The 18,036-nt window shown below is 31.1% G+C and overlaps 2 protein-coding genes across 2 annotated transcripts; one reads left to right on the top strand and one right to left on the bottom strand.

The window, feature by feature from the left end:
• Positions 1–11,655: 11,655 nt before the first annotated feature.
• Positions 11,656–11,939, top strand: BDBG_17825 (uncharacterized protein; the record flags this gene model as incomplete). The annotated part of the gene is made up of 2 exons (XM_031725461.1): positions 11,656–11,728; positions 11,837–11,939. Coding segments are annotated over 2 exons (174 nt in total), but the record flags the coding sequence as incomplete, so codon positions are not given.
• A 5,164-nt stretch (positions 11,940–17,103) lies between these two features.
• BDBG_17826 (uncharacterized protein) lies at positions 17,104–17,264 on the bottom strand (the record flags this gene model as incomplete). The annotated part of the gene is made up of 1 exon (XM_031725462.1): positions 17,104–17,264. A coding segment is annotated over one exon (161 nt), but the record flags the coding sequence as incomplete, so codon positions are not given.
• Positions 17,265–18,036: the final 772 nt, after the last annotated feature.

An 18,036-nucleotide genomic window follows, 5' to 3' on the forward strand; every position in this document is an offset into this window, starting at 1 on the left:
GAGTTCAGAAAAGAATATCAAGAACATGTATAGAAGATATTACAATGATCATGAGAAGCAGAACTACTGATAGATATTGACAAGTATGACTTTGAAGTTAAGAGTATTAAATATCCGAGTTTTATTATAGAAGCTGATAAGAGAATTTGAATGAATTCTGAGAAAGACTCTGTTATTCTTGCATGAGAAGCTTCATATACTGTGAAAGATGTATGAAGCTTCATTGAATTTGCTAACTTCTATCAGTGATTGATATGAAACTTCTCAGATATTGTGAGATCACTTACAGAACTCATTAAGAAGAACTCAGTATTTCAGTGATCAGTAGATGCTGAAGCTGTATTCATACAGATGAAGAAGATGTTCATCAGTATCTCTCTACTAATAATATTTAACTCTGATTATGAGATAGTTGTTGAAGCTGATTTCTTCAACTATAAGATAGAAGAAGTAATATTGCAATATGATGATGAAGATGTTCTATGATTATATGTTTTCATGTTTAAGAAACTGAGTTCTGCTAAATGCAATTATGAGATCTATGATAAGAAACTTCTTACAATTGTATACTATCTAGAAGAATGAGACTCTGAACTCTGAAGTATCTCTGAATTTAAGATAATCACAGATTATAAGAATCTCAAATATATTATAATAACTCATAAACTCACTGAATGACAGATGTGATGGTCTGAGTTTCTAAGCTGCTTTCATTTTATAATACACTACTGTTCTGACAGCTAGAACTTGATGACAGATGCTCTCTCATGATGAGAGTAAGATATATCTTTCAATGTAACAGACACCTGTTGAATGAACTGAGAACCTCAGCTACTAAATCTGAAGATATTAGTTAATCAAGATAAAACAACTTATGACACTATACATGTTTCTCTGATTAGAACATTCTCTCTCTGAACTGACACTGATACTGACACTGATATCTTGACTTCTCCTGACTCTACACTAGATGAATTATAACATATAACAGCTCAAACTGATGAACTTCTTCAAGTACTCACTGAAGCAGTATGTCAAGAATCACTCTGATTCTCCTCAGAACTATATATAAGCACTGACATCTCAGAATGTTCAATTAATAATAATAATACTCTATAATTCTGTGAATAATGCTGAGTCTCTCACTCTGAACTCTTATACACTTAGATAATCTAAGAGATGCATGATTCACATATAACTGATTATTCAGGCTGTGAATAAGTGTATAAAATAATCTTCTGAGAGATCTACTGATCTGAGATATTAAATAGTAACAGATGCTTTGTCTGAAACTGCAATTATTGTTCTTCTATCATCTTATGAAAGAACTGTAGAAAAGATCTGCTGAAACTGCTTAATATCTCTGATAGAATCTGATAAGATGTAATAATTGACTTCACTGTTAATCTCTCTGAGAGTAAGAATTGTAGAAACATTCTGATCATTGTGAATTGATTGAGTAAAGATATAATATTAAAATCTTGTAATAAAATGAATACTGAACCAGTTACTGAAGCTTTTCTACAGAGCCTGTTCTATCAGATGCATGAATTACTGAGATCTATAGTATCAGATTAGAGCTGTCAATTCATAAGTACTCTCTGAACAAGAATCTATCAAGTTCTCAAGATTATATACTATCTGTCAACTGTCTATCACTCTGAGACTGATAATGTATCAGAATGAACAATTCAGACTGTGAAGAATGATCTTCATAAGTTCTGCAATCACTTATAAGATGATTGATATGATCTTCTTCTACATGCAGAGATTGCTATCAATGATTGAGATCCTATTTTAACAGATATAAGCCTGTTCTTTCTCATATATGAATATTATATAAAAGTAGTGAATCTTCTAGAGATTATATATTTCACACTGAATCTCTGCAGTCTGATTCAGATCACTGACAATATAGTAATAAAACTCTGAGATATCTGTGATTAAGCAGAGATCTTCATGATGAGTGTTAAACAGAATTAAGAAGATTGAATTAATGTTCACTGAGACCTCACTGAATAATATAAGATAAAAGATCTAGTATGATTGAATCTTAAGAATATACAGATCACATGTTCATGTCATATACTGAATTACTGTTATATCAAGTATAAAGTGATAGAAGTTCTAGATAGTCACAACTACTGTCTTAATATATTATCAGAAATTCATAATGTCTTTCACACAAGCTTGCTCGGCTGTGTTGTCACTGATCTGTTCTCTTCTCAACTGACTTCTGACTGACAGCCACCAGGCATCATAGAAGAAGATAATGAGCTTGAGTGAGAGATTAAGAATATTCTTGATAAGAGATCTCATGACTGCAGCTGTCAATATCTTCTGAAATAAGTCAGGTATAATAGTCTGATCTGAACTCTGAGTTCTGCATTATCTGAAACAGCAGTTCTTGACTGATGAAAACTGCTTCTGAAAAGAAGGAACTAATGTGATGAGCTGCATCTGATCAATTATATAGACTATTCTGTTACACTTCACAGATTTCAACTGCTTCATTCTTGAATGTGTATACTCTGATTCTCAGCCATTCTTAATCTCTGATTCTCAGCTGCTCTGAATGTATATAGATTCTTCTGCTTCCAAGCTTCACTGCATACATTATCACATACATGTATAAATATTCACTTGTTTGCTGATTCTCACACTTTCTCCTTCTTTTTCTTCTCTAATGTTTTTCTCTTTGTTATATAAGACCTATCTCTATTATATCAATCTATTCAGTGTAGGTCTCTTACATCAATTGAACACTCGTTTGCAGAGAAAAATAGATTTGAGAAGAATCTGTGAATTTGATAATAATATTAATTAATTTCATTATCATTGCTGTGAAATAGCTTGTGTGTGATTTTTTCTAACTTCTATATTCATTTTTAACCTGGCTTCTGAGTTCAGACAATAAATCAATAGTTTTTATATGTTATTTAACAGCACTTATTCTTGCTTCTTTATAAATTCTATTTCCGCATTTACAGTGTTAATATACTTCAGAAATTTAGCTCATTTCTGCAAGATTTCTGTAACTTAGTAGTGAAATGAACTTTTCTTATTACATAAAACACAAGATCAGATCATGAATTCAAATAATCTCTTTTATTATTTGTGTATATAATTTTAAATATAGATTTAATGAAATGTACATTATATTCTATATTCATATTATCAGTAAAGAAGAATAACAGAGATTGTTATCTAATTATATAATATTTTTCAATTTTTCAAGGTTTAATTATTACACTTCAGACAGAATTAGAGTCAATCAAGTTATATTTTCTTAATAAGTTCCAGTTTTTATATAGACTTTATTATTCAAAGACTTTCTTAGAAAAGAATTCTTTATATAGATACAGAAAACATTATAATTTCTGAATTACTGAATTTATTTATAATTTGAAAGAATATATGACTGCTGAATAATAACACAGCTGCTTTTGAACTTGCTTATGAATGTAAAGAGGTTATAACAGTCACTAATTAATTTAGTATAATATATATTCTTTTTCACTCTCTAGTCTCTCTATTATCTCATTGTTCTCTACTACTCTAAAGTCTCTTCTATCACTTTCACTATCTCTACTTCTCTCTTACTATCTCTATCACATTTTGATCTCTGTGTTTATAGTATATACTGCTAAATACTCTGTAATAAAATCTTATGTGATGTTATATACATCTCTTTGAATTCATGAATGAGATTGAATAGCTGACTCTGCAGTCTGTACAGCTCTGATTAATCTGATAATGATGATAGAGATGATACAGAGTAAAAGAGAGTAGTAGAAGAAGTAGAGATGATAATGATAATAGAGAGAGTAGAGAGTGAAAGGAGTGAAAGAGATGGTAACAGTGAGTAGAGATAGAGAGTGAGAGTATTAGAGAGAGTTGCTGAGTGATAGAGATGATGATGATGATATAGAGAGTAGAAATGAAAGAGATGATAAGAGGGTAGAGATAGAGAGTAGAAGTGATAGAGAGGGCTATGAGGCGGTAGACATGATAGTGATGATAGAGGGAGTAGAGGGTGAAAGAGGCGGAAGAGGTGATAAGAGGTGGTAAGAGATGGTCCGCGGGGAGGGTGGAAGTGATAGAGGGGCTGTGAGGCGGTAGAGGCGGTGGTGGTGGTAGAGGGGGCAGAGGGTAAGAAGTGAAAGAGGTAGAAGGAGTGGTAGAGAACCAGGGATGATACGGGGTAATACAGGGTGAAAGAGGCTGGTAGGGAGAGAGAGTAGAGGCGGTAGAGACGGTGATGGTGGTAGAGAGGGTAGAGGTTAAGAGGTGAAACTGTAGAAGAGGTGGTAGGGGTGATACGGAGTGATACAGAGTGAAAGAGAGTGGTAGGGGAACAGGGTAGGGGCGGTAGATGTGGTGGTAGTGGTAGAGGGGGTAGAGGGGGTAGAGGGTGAAAGGGGTGAAAGGGGTGGTAAGAGGGGGGTAGAGGGTGGTCTGGGGAAAGGGTGGAAGTGATAGAGGGGCTGCGGGGCGGTAGAGGCGGTGGTGGTGGTAGAGGGGGTAAAGAGTAAGGGGTGGAGGAGGTAGAAAGAAGTGGTAGAAGTGATACAGGGTGATACAGAGTGAAAGAGAGTAGTAGAGAGAGAGAGTGAAAGTGATAGAGAGGGCTGTACAAGCAGAAAAGTGAGTGTAAGTGAGTATTTGATGCTTGTATAAGATTATTTAATAACTGATATTTAGTATTACCTGCAAGAGTAAGAGTTTTCTTACACTTTGAAGAATGATCTTGCTAATATTTGAATGTGAGAGCTGCAGAATGTAAAATACAATCTTATTCTTCAGACTTATTGATTTCAAAGATTCAATCTGCAGATTCAATGATGTACATGTCATATGCAGTTAACTGATAGAAAGAAAACAGTTCATACAATTCTATCAACTGATATGAGAAGAAGATTTTACATCTCTGATATAGAAGAGTTAAATCTGCTTATACATTAATAAGCAAAGAGAATGATTCATAAGATCTCATTAAGATAAAGAATATACAAAATAACAAGTGTATGAAGAAACTTCTGAAGAAGTATAAAAAGATCTTCTGAATATATCTTCACTGAAATTACTGTCAGAATAAGAATTTGTACATGAGATTGACACAGAGAATATGAAATCAGTTAATTAAAATATATGCTCTCTATTACAGATATATCTTGAAGAATAGAAGTATCAGATCACAGACCTTCTAAAACATCATTGTATATAATTCTTATCAATTGTGTGAGACTTCTCAGTTCTATTCATGAAAAAGACAGATGAAGAGTAATAGATATGGATTAATTATCAAGCACTTAATAAGCTTATAATTAAGAATGAATATTCACTGTCACAGATTTAACAACAGTTGAATACAGTTAAAAATGCTTAATATCTATTAAAGATTAATCTTCTCTTAGATCACTAGCAGATCTGTATAGATAAACTGTCAGTTAGACTGGCCGCTGAGACCATGAATTTCACATTTAATCTCATTTGGTCGGGTCCCATACATTTCTTGACGTGAATCCCGCTGGGACTGGCTATCAAAAAAACATGTAAAGTGACTATATATCAGATCTTAAAATGGAACCATGACTTGAAAAAAATGAGAAAGTGATCTCATTTGGTCTCATTTAGTTTCATTCTTGGTATAAAGTGACTATTTTTAGACATTTTAAGATTTTCTTTAGACTATTTTTAATTTTTTAAAAAGTAACACTTTTTGGTAATGCTCAAATGAGATTTAAAGTCATTTAAAGCAATAAAAATAATTTAAATTGAGAAGTGAAAATCATGGTCTTATTTGAAAAATGTGACAAGAGTAGACAGTAAGTTCCACTGAGACAGTATGAGACTACTATCTAATGTTAAAACCATGTAATGAGATCAGTCGAATTGGTAATGAGACTATTAAAAAATCTGGTCCTGGTCTCAGACACGGTCACACGGTCAGTCTACTGTCAGTATTATAAACTGCATTTAATATATAATCAATGAAGTTCAAATTTCTAGCAATATTATTTAGTCTGACAAATGTATCTGTTATCTTTCAAATGACAATGAATATAACTCTTTATAAATAGAATGAAATCTCATACCTTGTATATCTGAATAACATTCTGGTCGTCTCAAACTTATATAATAAATATATGAAGTATCTTGATGAAGTGCTTATAACACTGACACAGTATAAGCTCTATATCAAATCAACAAAGTGTGTATTTGAAACAGAAGAGTTGAAGTTTATAGAATATATAGTGAGTGATAACTGTATACATCTCATTCTGAAGAAATTAAATATTATAGCAAATTAACTGCAGCTGAGAAATATACATTATATACAATAGTTTCTTAAGTTAATCTCATATTACTGCAGATTTATCAAGAATTTCATATAAATAGCTGCATCACTCTCAGATCTCTTAAGAGTAACACGATACTAATCTGTGAAAGAAGAAGTGTCATTCAATTATCTAAAATCTTACATATAAAGAGGCCTTTCTCACACTGAGAGAATATATAATAACATTCTCAGTACTTATTCAACCAGATCATGATAAATCTTTCTACATTAAAATGAATATATCTGAATAAGCTATCAGAGACACTCTTCTACAGATAAGTAAGAATATCAAGCTGTATCTGATAATATATAATAATAGAAAACTATCAGGCACTGAGCTCAATTACTCAGTGTATAAAAAGAAATTACTAGTAATTAAGTATATACTGATATTGTGAAATACATATATTGATAACAGGCATGTAATAATAATGATTATGAATCACAAATGTCTTGTTTATCTACAATTGATAATGAAATTCTTCAAATACTTAGTATATTAAATCTCAGAGTTCTAAGCATATAATCTTCATATCAGATACTGAAAGAAATTGAACACTGTAATATGTAGTACAAGGAGTCATAGATACGATTTCATGAGTGAGAGTTCTGCAAATCAGATATAGAACAAGTTTATATTAAACACACTGAGAAAACACAAGAAATCAGAATAAGTGAATACAATAATCTCTTACTTAAAGAATAGCAAGATATCAAATAATAAGTATTTTATAATAGTAGTAAAAGAGATGCTTCTGAACTTCATACTGAGAAAATTGAAAAATAATATTATATTTTACTATAATCTAGAATATACAGAAGCTCTCTATCTGAAACATTTATTTAGACATAACTTAATAACTCACATATACAAGAAATTTAGTCACTTGAAAAGCTCTGAACTCATAAGTGTACTTAAATTAAGAGTTTACTGATTAAGCATGATTAAGAACATTTAGATGTACACTTATAAGTATCTGAATTATCAGCTTATAAAGAAATCTAAGAAAGAGTGAGAATATAAGAAAGTGTAATATCAGATAAAAAGTATAATACAACTGTTTAAACAATAAGAGATGAATCTCTTACACATACTACTGTGAATATTAAATAAAAATCATTGAATAATTACTGCTATTGACTACACTACTGACTGATCAGTTGTGAAAGCAGTTTCAGAGATATCAGAGAAGATAATAATAAAGTTTCTACATAATGAGATCTATGTTAACTATGAAATACTGCATGAGATTCTAACTGATAATGATCTGAATCTCATAGAAGAAGTGATCAGGCATTTCATAAGTCAGTTATAGATAAGCTATTGTAGAACAACATCATATTATCTGCAGATAAATAGAAAGATAAAACACTTGAATAAAATCTTGAGTAACATGCTAATGAAATATCTAGTGAGTAAGTCTATTAAATTATAAGATCAGACTACATGTCTTCTCATCTGAGAGAAATATCAGTGTGTTCTCGCACAAAGAATGAATCAGTATCTATCTATATTAAGCACATTGCATGGAAGAAAGATTTGAAAGAAAACTATGAGAACATCTTGATAAAACAGGGAAAAGATTAACTTGTGTTCAAATTTGTAAACAGAAGCTTGAAGAGATCAGATAATAATAATTTGAAGAAAAGATGTCAATGAATATGATTGATGTATCTACTGTGATGAATAACATGTATAATATGAAGGTGATGATAGATAGTGATCTATGTCACTATACAAAGATTAAATCTTCAGTTGTAAGACATTATTATTATTATTATTATCATTCTTCAATTATAGATGTATGCAGTCAGAGACTATGACATCTACCTGAGAACTTTTAGTTCTCAGAGTTTTTCCTATATCTGTAAAGTTAACTATTATACATTCATCAATTTCAGATATGCAAAATCAGAAAATTCCAGCTCAGAATACAAAAACTGTTTACAAATTGCAGTGTTTTAACATCTTCTGATACTTTGAAACCATTTGACAATATCATGACAAAGGAAAAGAGAACACAGTCTTAAAGATAGACACATTAAATAGATAGATAGAAAGGAATTAAAAGGAAAAGATAAAGTAAAGAGAGACTGTAACAAAACAAATTATTAAAAGATAGTATATAGCTGTTTTAACAGACTATATCTGCTTAATTTCCTCCTCTTCATATTCAGATAATTGTGAATTTAGCCATTTTCTTGTAGCTGCTTGAGTTTCTGATAGAAAGTCTATTAAGTATTTAATTCCTGTCTCAGTTGAGAATAAGAATCTCATATTTAATTAATTTAGATTATACTTCTCTTTCAATCTGACTCTGAGACTATTGTATAATGCACAGTGCATTATAATATACTCAGGATTCTCATTTGCATTGCAGAATAAGCATTCTATTGAGTCAAATCTATCATCAAATCTTTGTATATAAGATTTGAAATAGTCATATTCTAGTTTCAGCTGTATTATAGATAAGAATATTTTCTTTTTACATTTAATTAAACAAGATTTTCACTTGAGTTTTATTTTCAATCTTGAATAATGTATACTCTTCTTTTATTTCTGCCAGCTTTCATTTCACTTGTCTAAATAAGATTCTTTTATTTTTCTCTTTATAAAAGATCAGGACATAATTTTTTGAATAGATCTACTTAATTCTGCACTCTTTTTTACAGCTGAATCAGCCAATTCATTGTCATAAATATTCATATAAGTAGAAACTCAGTGCAGATGAATTATCAGCTTTGATGTTCTTCTCTTTTGAATTTTCAAAACAGAGTTTAAGATCAGTTCAAGATTCATTTGATCATTATGAATCTGACTATTTCTAAGTCTTTTTAAAGCAGCTTAACTATCAGAGAATATTCATGTCTCTTTCAAACTATTTCCTCTTTTATAAGATTTCATTTCAATGAGTTTGAAAGCTTTCACTATTATAAATAGTTCAGCATCAAAGACTTCAGATTCATAGTTTAGATTTCAGAAATCTGAGATAAAATTAATATTATCTTCAGTATAAGCAATGTCTGTGTCTAATCTATTAAAATTCTCATTTTTGAGTCATCTGAATAAATCAGAATAGAGTCTTTTATATTGATTGTAGAAATTCTCTTCAAATGCTATTCATATTCTTTCTTCTTTGATAGTTCAATTATTTGTAAGTCTATAAGAGATTCAAGCTTTTCTCTTCAGAGAGATAACTTCTCATAATCAACTTTTTCAACATTTAAAGAAGAAAATTGATTTTTAATCAGAGAGCATAGTCTGTACAGTTGAGAAGACATTTTCTTTAAAGAATTATTTTCATTTTAATCAAGAAATCTATTTCAATTCAGTTCATTTTCAGAGTTAATTAATAGAAATGAAGAAGAGTGTGGCGGGCTGCGCCCGATCAATCATATAGACTATTCCATTACACTCCACAGATTCCACGTACGCTTCGATCCTCGGCCATTCTCGATCGCCGATCCTCGGCCGCCACCTCAATCAATCATATAGACTATTCCGTTACACTCCACAGATTCTACGTATGCTCCGATCCTCGGCCATTCTCAATCACCACTCCGATTCTCGGCCATTCTTGATCACCGATCCTCAGCTGCTATAAATGTGCATATATTCTTCCACCCTGAAGCTCCACCGCGTACACCACCACATACACATATAAATATCCACCTTGATTGCTGATTCTTGCACTTTCTCTTTCTTTCCTTCTCCAGCATTTTTATCTTTATTATATAAGACCTATAATATTATACTGATCTATTCAGTGTAGGCCTCTTACACTATAAAAACACTCATCATCTTCTTATTAGAAAACAATTATTCATGCATAATCTCCTCATCAGAAACAATTATTCATCAAGAGATATCTGAATACATAACAACATGTAAGAAAGAGAAAACACAGTTAAGTGAACACTGAGTTCTCAGATAGTTCTCAGATAGAAGCTTGATCACCAGTTACTCTGACCTCATAACAAGATCTTACAAAGAGAATAAGATCTTATAAGAGAATATCAGCAAAAGACCTGAGAGTTCTGACACTCAGATGTATGAGAATACAATTACACATTCAACAATCAATATAATCATGTCTAACAATAATATGAAACTCTTGAACATGAGTATAGACACAGTGTCACAGTGGCTCTGAGCAATGTTGAAACTACAACAACAATAAATAGCTGATATGCATGCAACTGAACAACATTAATATGAGGAGATTCAACAATTATCACAAGAAACTCATGCAATTTCAACATCTACAGAATTGAATACAAAAGCACTGAAAGAATGCTTAGATGCTTCTGCATATTTCAATGCTTTCAATCTCACTCTCTACTCATCATGAAGAATGGAAATACTTGTGAAACTGAGTGTAGATGAAGATTTCATCAGTTCATTAATTAATCAAGATTGATATATCAATGAATAATTGAAGAATTGTGTGAAACAGAAGTTCTATTCATGAATGAAAGTATACAAATCAGTGTTGTGAATACCTGACAATATCATGAAATATCTTGATATTTTGTTCTGAGACACTGCTATGTAACAGAAAGCATTAGATTAGTTACAGAGTGTTTAACAGAGAAACACTTCTCTTATAACATTCATCTCTAACTTCAACATCAAGATTCTAGAAGCAGGTGATTAATCTTGAGAGAATTGAATGAAGATTAGCATGCTCAAGAAGACATTAACTTTCAAACTCTTACAGACCCTTATAAGCACAGACAAAGACCAGACTTATGAAGGCTTCTGTACACAGCTTCAGACAATGAAAGACTGTCTTACCAAGCTCAAGAGTATACAGAACAGTGACAGAAGATATTACATTCACACACCTGCACTGATAAATAATCCAGCCACTTATACACCTGCACTGACAAATAACCCAGTCACTCATACACTCACACTGAAGAACAATCATGATGCAGATGTCATGAATTGAGTAGACTTGAATGTCTATATATAAGCAAGGGTCTCTGCTGTCTGAACAGGCTTCTGAGTCCCTGGGATCACTTCTGAAGAAGTCATCAATCAATGTCAATGTGAAGTATGCATTAATTGTAACTGATTGAGACACATCACTTTTAACTGCTGATCAACCTATGTGCCTCCACACTTAAGAGAAAGACTGGCACCTTCATAATTGAGAGAAAGATCAGTTTCTTCTTGTTTGAAGAATGAATCAGTGCCTGTCCGCGCCAATCATATTGCAGTGAAGAAAGATTCAGAAGATAACTACAAGAATGTCTCAATGAAACAGAAGCTTGAAGAGGTCAGATAACAACAATTTGAAGAGAAGATGTCATTGAATGTAATCCTTGTATCTACTGTGGTTGATAACATGTATAAAATGAAAGCCATGATAGACAGCAGTCTATGCTACTATGCAATGATAAAATCTTCAGTTGTAAGACATCATAATCTTCAGCATATCTCTCTATCAAAACCCTGACTCATTGCAGAATTTGATGGTTCAAAAGACATTTGTACCTGTTACATGGTGAAGCTGACCATAGATGTGAGAGGATATCAATGTGAAGATGTCTACACATATGAAGTTGATAATCTTGATTACAATCTTATGTTAGAACTTGCCTGGCTATCTGAATAAGGCATCTTGTTGAACACTTGAAACAGAAGCTTGATATTCCCTAACAATGATAGAGATCAAGAAGATCAAATCAACATTCAACAAGATCCTGCAGAGCAGTATAAGATAGAAGATCTTGTGTGATTGAACATCAAGAACATATGAACCACATGTCCATCTTGTACGCTAGACTACTGCTATGCCAGGTATAAAGTGATAGAAGTCCTAGGTAGTCATAACTACTGCCTTGACACATCACCAGGGATTCATGATGTATTCCACACAAGCTTGCTCCGCCGCGCTGCCACTGATCTGATCCCTTCTCAACCAATCAGACTCTGAGTTCCGTGTTATCTGAAACAGCAGCCCTTGACTGATGGGAACTGCTTCTGGAAAGGGGGGGGCTAATGTGGCGGGCTGCGCCCGATCAATCATATAGACTATTCCATTACACTCCACAGATACCACATACACTCTGATCCTCAGCCATTCTCGATCACTGATCCTCGGCCGCCATCTCAATCAATCATATAGACTATTCTGTTACACTCCACAGATTCTATGTACACTCTGATCCTCAGCCATTCTCGATCGCCACTCCGATTCTCGGCCATTCTCAATCACTGATTCTCAGCTGCTATGAACGCGCATATATTCTTCCACCCTGAAGCTTCACGGTGTACACCATCACATACACATATAAATATTCACCTTGATCACTGATTCTTGCACTTTCTCTTTCTTATCTTCTCTAGCGGTTTTATCTTTGTTATATAAGACCTATAATATTATACCGATCTATTCGGCGTAGACCTCTTACAAAGAGACTCTTTCTCTGATTATATAATTTAAGCTCATCTTTATAACTCTCAGAGCATAGTATATACAGGCCTTTTCAAATCTAATAGTAGAAGAAGAAATTGAAGCGTCAATTTTCATTGCTTTAATAAAAGATGATTTGAATGCTTTCAGAATTCTTCTCAAGACTCTGTTTTGCAGACTTTGAAAGAGTTCAGTGAAATTCTCTTGATTATTTCATCAAACTTGAACTTCATAATCAGCTACTGATGTAATACAGGCTATATATAACTATCTCATAGCCTGGAAGAATAGATCTCTCTCTGTATTTAATAGTCTGATTATGTTGTTCAATAGTCTTTCTGCCTTGACAGTTCTTTATTGAATGTGATATTTAAAATTCAACTTGAAGTTTAATCATACTTCTAATCATTTGACATTTACACTGGGTTTAATCTCTCTATTTAAAAGAGTTAGAGATAGTTCTTTCTCATTAAATTTAGAAAAGAAATGAATTAACTCAGTTTTATTCATATTAAATTGAATTTGATTGATATCTGCTTTAACAAAGATTTTCTTTGCAGCTTGTTCAATTACTTTCAAATTCTCTTTGATAGTTTTTAAGCTGTAGACTAGATCAATATTATTCATATAACTCAGAGATTGCACTATTCTCATATTTCTATTTTTGAATAGATATGCAGTGTATATTACAAATAAAATGAGTGAGATTGAAAATTGTTATAATACTTCTATTTTTATCTCAGTCTTGTCTTATTTGATTCTATTAAAGAAGAGTGATATAATTCTTTTAGATATAAAACAGTTAACTCATTTTATTAGAGAAAGTGACAGTTTTAACATCTTTAATATCTGAATTAACTTTGACTTTGAAACATGATTAAATGCTTCTTTTATATCAATAAAAACTGCAGTTGAGACCAGACTCTTATACTTTATTATTTGAATATCATGAATAACTGAGAGAACAGTGTCAATTGCAGAACACTGTTTTCTATCTCTCATTTATTCACTGAATAAAAGAGAATCACTGATAGAGCTTATAAAAGATACTTAAGTAGCTATTATCTTTTCTAAAATCTTTTCTAGACAGTTCAATAGAGATATTACTCAATATGACTTGAGAATTGAAGTTTTTCTATTAAATTTTATAAGAATCACTTCAGTGACTTCTCTTCAGCATTCAGAATAATATTCATTTTTCAAGAGATTGAAAAGAAGCTCAAAATATTCATTCTTTAAGTAGAAGTATGTATTTTGAATAATCAAGTGATTAATTGAATCAGGCCCTGCAGCAGTCTTAACTGAACTTGAGAAGATAGCTGACTCTAATTTATCTTGAGTAAGATCAGATCATTCTCAGTCATTTTCATCAATATAGTTAAGAAGTGATATATTCTCTTTCTCTGAATCTGAATCTGATGAGTTTTGAAAGAGAGTTCTTATAAAAACTTAATATTTTTTCTCAAAAGAGTTTGCTGTATATGATTCATTCTGAAACTCATATTCTAAGATTGAAAGTTTTGCTACACTTCTTGTTTTAGTATAGTTAAAAGCTTTAAAAACTTCTTTTTCTTATGCTTCTTTAAGAAATTTATTTCAGTAGTCTGTTTTATCTTTTTTAATATCTGAAAAATATTCATTTCTGATAGCTTTGAACTCTTTATCAGAAATTATATCATTCTTTCAATCTCTTCTAGCAGTAGTCAATTATTTTCTTTTAGATATAATATTCTCATTTTATCAAGATTTTGAATACTCAGAAGACTTTCTCTTTGAAATATTGTCTTTAACACTTGCTAGAATAATAGATGTAATGAGCTTCACTCTATTCTCAAGCATTTCATTTGAGATATCTTGATCAGAGTTTTAATACAGCTCACTCTGTCTTTCAGATTTTAACAGTTTTATACTTTCTTCAACTGTCTTTCAGTCAGCTTTTTCAAAGTTAAACTGATTAGAGAGAAGAGGATTTTCACTCATTTATTTCTCACTCAGTTCAATATTAAATTGAATAATTTCATGATCTGATTCTGATGTCTCATTTGAATTAATAAATCAGTTTACAAGTCTTTTTTCTATTACATTTTATGATATGAAGATTAGATCTATAATAGATTTCTGTTTCATATCTTTTCTAAAGAATGTTTATTGATCAGACTTATTAACTAAATCTATTGAATGTTCAAAGATTCATTCAATCAGATTATTAGCTCTTACTGCTCTTTTGCATTCTGAATTTCATCAGAGATGATGTGCATTGAAATCTTCTATAATTATAGAGTTTCTTGATGAAGTTATGTTCAGAAATTCTCTATCAATTATTCAGATATTATTATTTTTCTTCAATGACTTTTCATTATAGATATTTATAAGCTGTATAGTGTCAAACTCATTCTCTTTGTCTATAATATCACTCATCAGAATATCAGGGTCAGATATGATATTAAATCTTAGATTAAATTAATATCTTGATCTCTTTCTTTTATAGATCACTACTCTCAACTTTATCTCAGACTTTTGAGATAAAAAGCAGTAGTAGCTTGAATAAGAAATGACATATTTTTGCTCAGCATTAAAATTCAGCTTCTGAAGTAGTATAAAATCAACTTTTTATTCAAATATAATTTGAAGACAAGAATAAATACAATTTGAGTTTCTATTCATATTATTTTAAATAAATGTAATTTTTGAAGAGTTTTTAAACTTTTTTTGTTGTTTTTATTGTATATTCATACTAAAAGAGAGTAGAGTAGAATCTAATCACTATCATCAGATAGTAGATTATAACTATTCTGAAAAGTAGAAATCTCAACTGCTTATATTATGTCTAGTTTATCATCAGAGTCATTTCTCAATTCTCTAATCTTAACAAGAGTTTGAGAATTCAAATTCTGTTTACATTTAACTGAAGAATTGAAGTTTGAAGATTTAGATAGTTGAGAGTTTCTTCTTTTTAAGCTTACAGTTGTGAGTTTACTGGCTTGACTATTCTCTTCAGTTCTAGATTTGCTTTGAGCTTCATCTTTTCTTCAGTTCTTTTGAGCTCTTGAAGTAAATATACATTCTTTTGAGCTAGATATATGTTTTTCTTTGCAATTAGAGCATTTAAGAAGAGTATGTTGACATATTTCATCTCTTTTTAAGCATGTTTCATATTTATACTCACTAGTCTTGTGATCTCTGGCACAGAATGCACATTTTGAGTCTCTGAAACAGGAGATTATAAAGTATTCATATCTTTGATAGTTTAAACACTGTGTTTGAGCTTTGAGATTCATTCTTGAGTCTTTGTATTCATGAACTCTCATTTTCAAATCTGCTACTCTTACTTCAGAGATCTTTGACTGTTCAAGTATCTTTGTATATACTAGAACAGAGTCATTTCTTCTGCTTTGTCTGAACTTAATTGAATTTAGTTATACAGGCTTAGACTGGCCGCCGGGACCATGAATTTCACATTTGATCTCATTTGGTCTGGTCCCATACATTTCTTGGCGTGAATCCCGCTGGGACTGGCTATCAAAAAAACATGTAAAGTGACTATATATCAGATCTTAAAATGAAACCATGACTTGAAAAAAATGAGAAAGTGGTCCCATTTGGTTCCATTTAGTTCCATTCTTGGCATAAAGTGACTATTTTTAGACATTTTAAGGTTTTTTTTAAACTATTTTTAATTTTTTAAAAAGTAACGCTTTTTGGTAACACTCAAATGAGATTTAAAGTCATTTAAAGCAATAAAAATAATTTAAATTGAGAAGTGGAAATCATGATCTCATTTGGAAAATGTGACAAGAGTAGACAGTAAGTCTCACTGGGACAGTATGAGACTACTATCTAATGTTAAAACCGTGTAATGGGATCAGTCGAATTGGTAATGAGACTATTAAAAAATCTGGTCCTGGTCCCAGACACGGTCACACGGTCAGTTTATACAGGCTCTTTTCTCAGTTGAATGAACTTATATTCTTCTAATTCATTTTTGAGAAGTAGCCTTTCTTCTTCACAGTCAAAAATTTCAACTGAAATATTATCAAGAATGAATTTGTCTCACTTTTCATCTCTCTCAGATAGAATTATTGTGTTTAACAAAGATTCTAATGCTGATTTTCAGAGATTCTTATTCTGAATAAGAAATTCTGCACTGAATTCAGACATTGTAGTTAGAATGATAGAGTTTCTAAAGAAGAATAACTCAATTGAAGCTATAACTGATTTTTGAACTTCAATAACAGTCATTAACTGAGAAAAGAACTGCTGATTAATTTCATTTCTGATTCTGAAAATGAGATTTGAGTTTAGCTTGTTTCTTTACAAGATATTCTGATTTAATACTTTGAGAATAAGTCTTCTATTTCTGAAGATTTGAAAGTTTTTCTTCTTTTGTATTTTTTTCTTCACTTTTCTATCAATAGAAGTATGAGTATTATTCTTCTCAGTTTTCTCAGGATTTTGAGCATATTTTGAGATAGCAGATTTAGAGACAGCAGATTCAGCTGCTTGAGCATATGTTTTCTTCTATTTCAAAGAAGAAGAAGAAGTAGAAAAGAAGAAAGAAGAGTAAGATAAGAAGTCAGTGATTGTACTAGGAATTTTCAATGTTTTTTGAACTGTGTTTGAAATTTCAAGTTTGAACTTAATCATCTTCTGTAGTTATCTAGTCTGAGTATGAAGAATTAACAGAACTTCTTCATTTATCTCACTCAGACACTGCTTTTCAAGAATCTTGCTTGCTTTTTCAAGTTTCTGTATTTCAAGAACTTGTTATTTCTCTATTTCTTCTTTCTTTCTTCTCTTCAGAATTTCAATCTCAGAAATAGCATTTGAGAAAGCATCTTTTTTCACATCAACTGAGTGTATTTTTATACTCATTATTCTCACTCAATGAAAAGTGGATCAGACTGTTTCAATTGAGATATGTATTGAACACTTTTGAAAAGTTGATCAGACTGTTTCAATTAAGAGGTTTCTAAGTCTGTTTTCAATTGAAAAGTTGATTAGGCTGTTTCAAAAGAAGAATAAAAGACTTTTATGTATAAAATATCTGATTTTTTTCACACTAGTTCAGTAACTAGATTAGATTTTTGAAGAGATCTAATAAACTAAAATTGATTTTTAAGATAAATCAATAAAATCTTTATAATCTCTTTCTTAAAATACAGTGAGGAAGAAGTATGATATCAATTGATAATAAATCAAATAATATAACAGTTTTTTGGAGAGATAAACTGACAAAAAATAAATCAATTTTTTACAGAGAAATTGATT

Source organism: Blastomyces gilchristii (assembly GCF_000003855.2).
Source record: "Blastomyces gilchristii SLH14081 genomic scaffold supercont1.26, whole genome shotgun sequence".
In the NCBI taxonomy this organism is placed as follows: Eukaryota; Fungi; Ascomycota; class Eurotiomycetes; order Onygenales; family Ajellomycetaceae; genus Blastomyces; species Blastomyces gilchristii.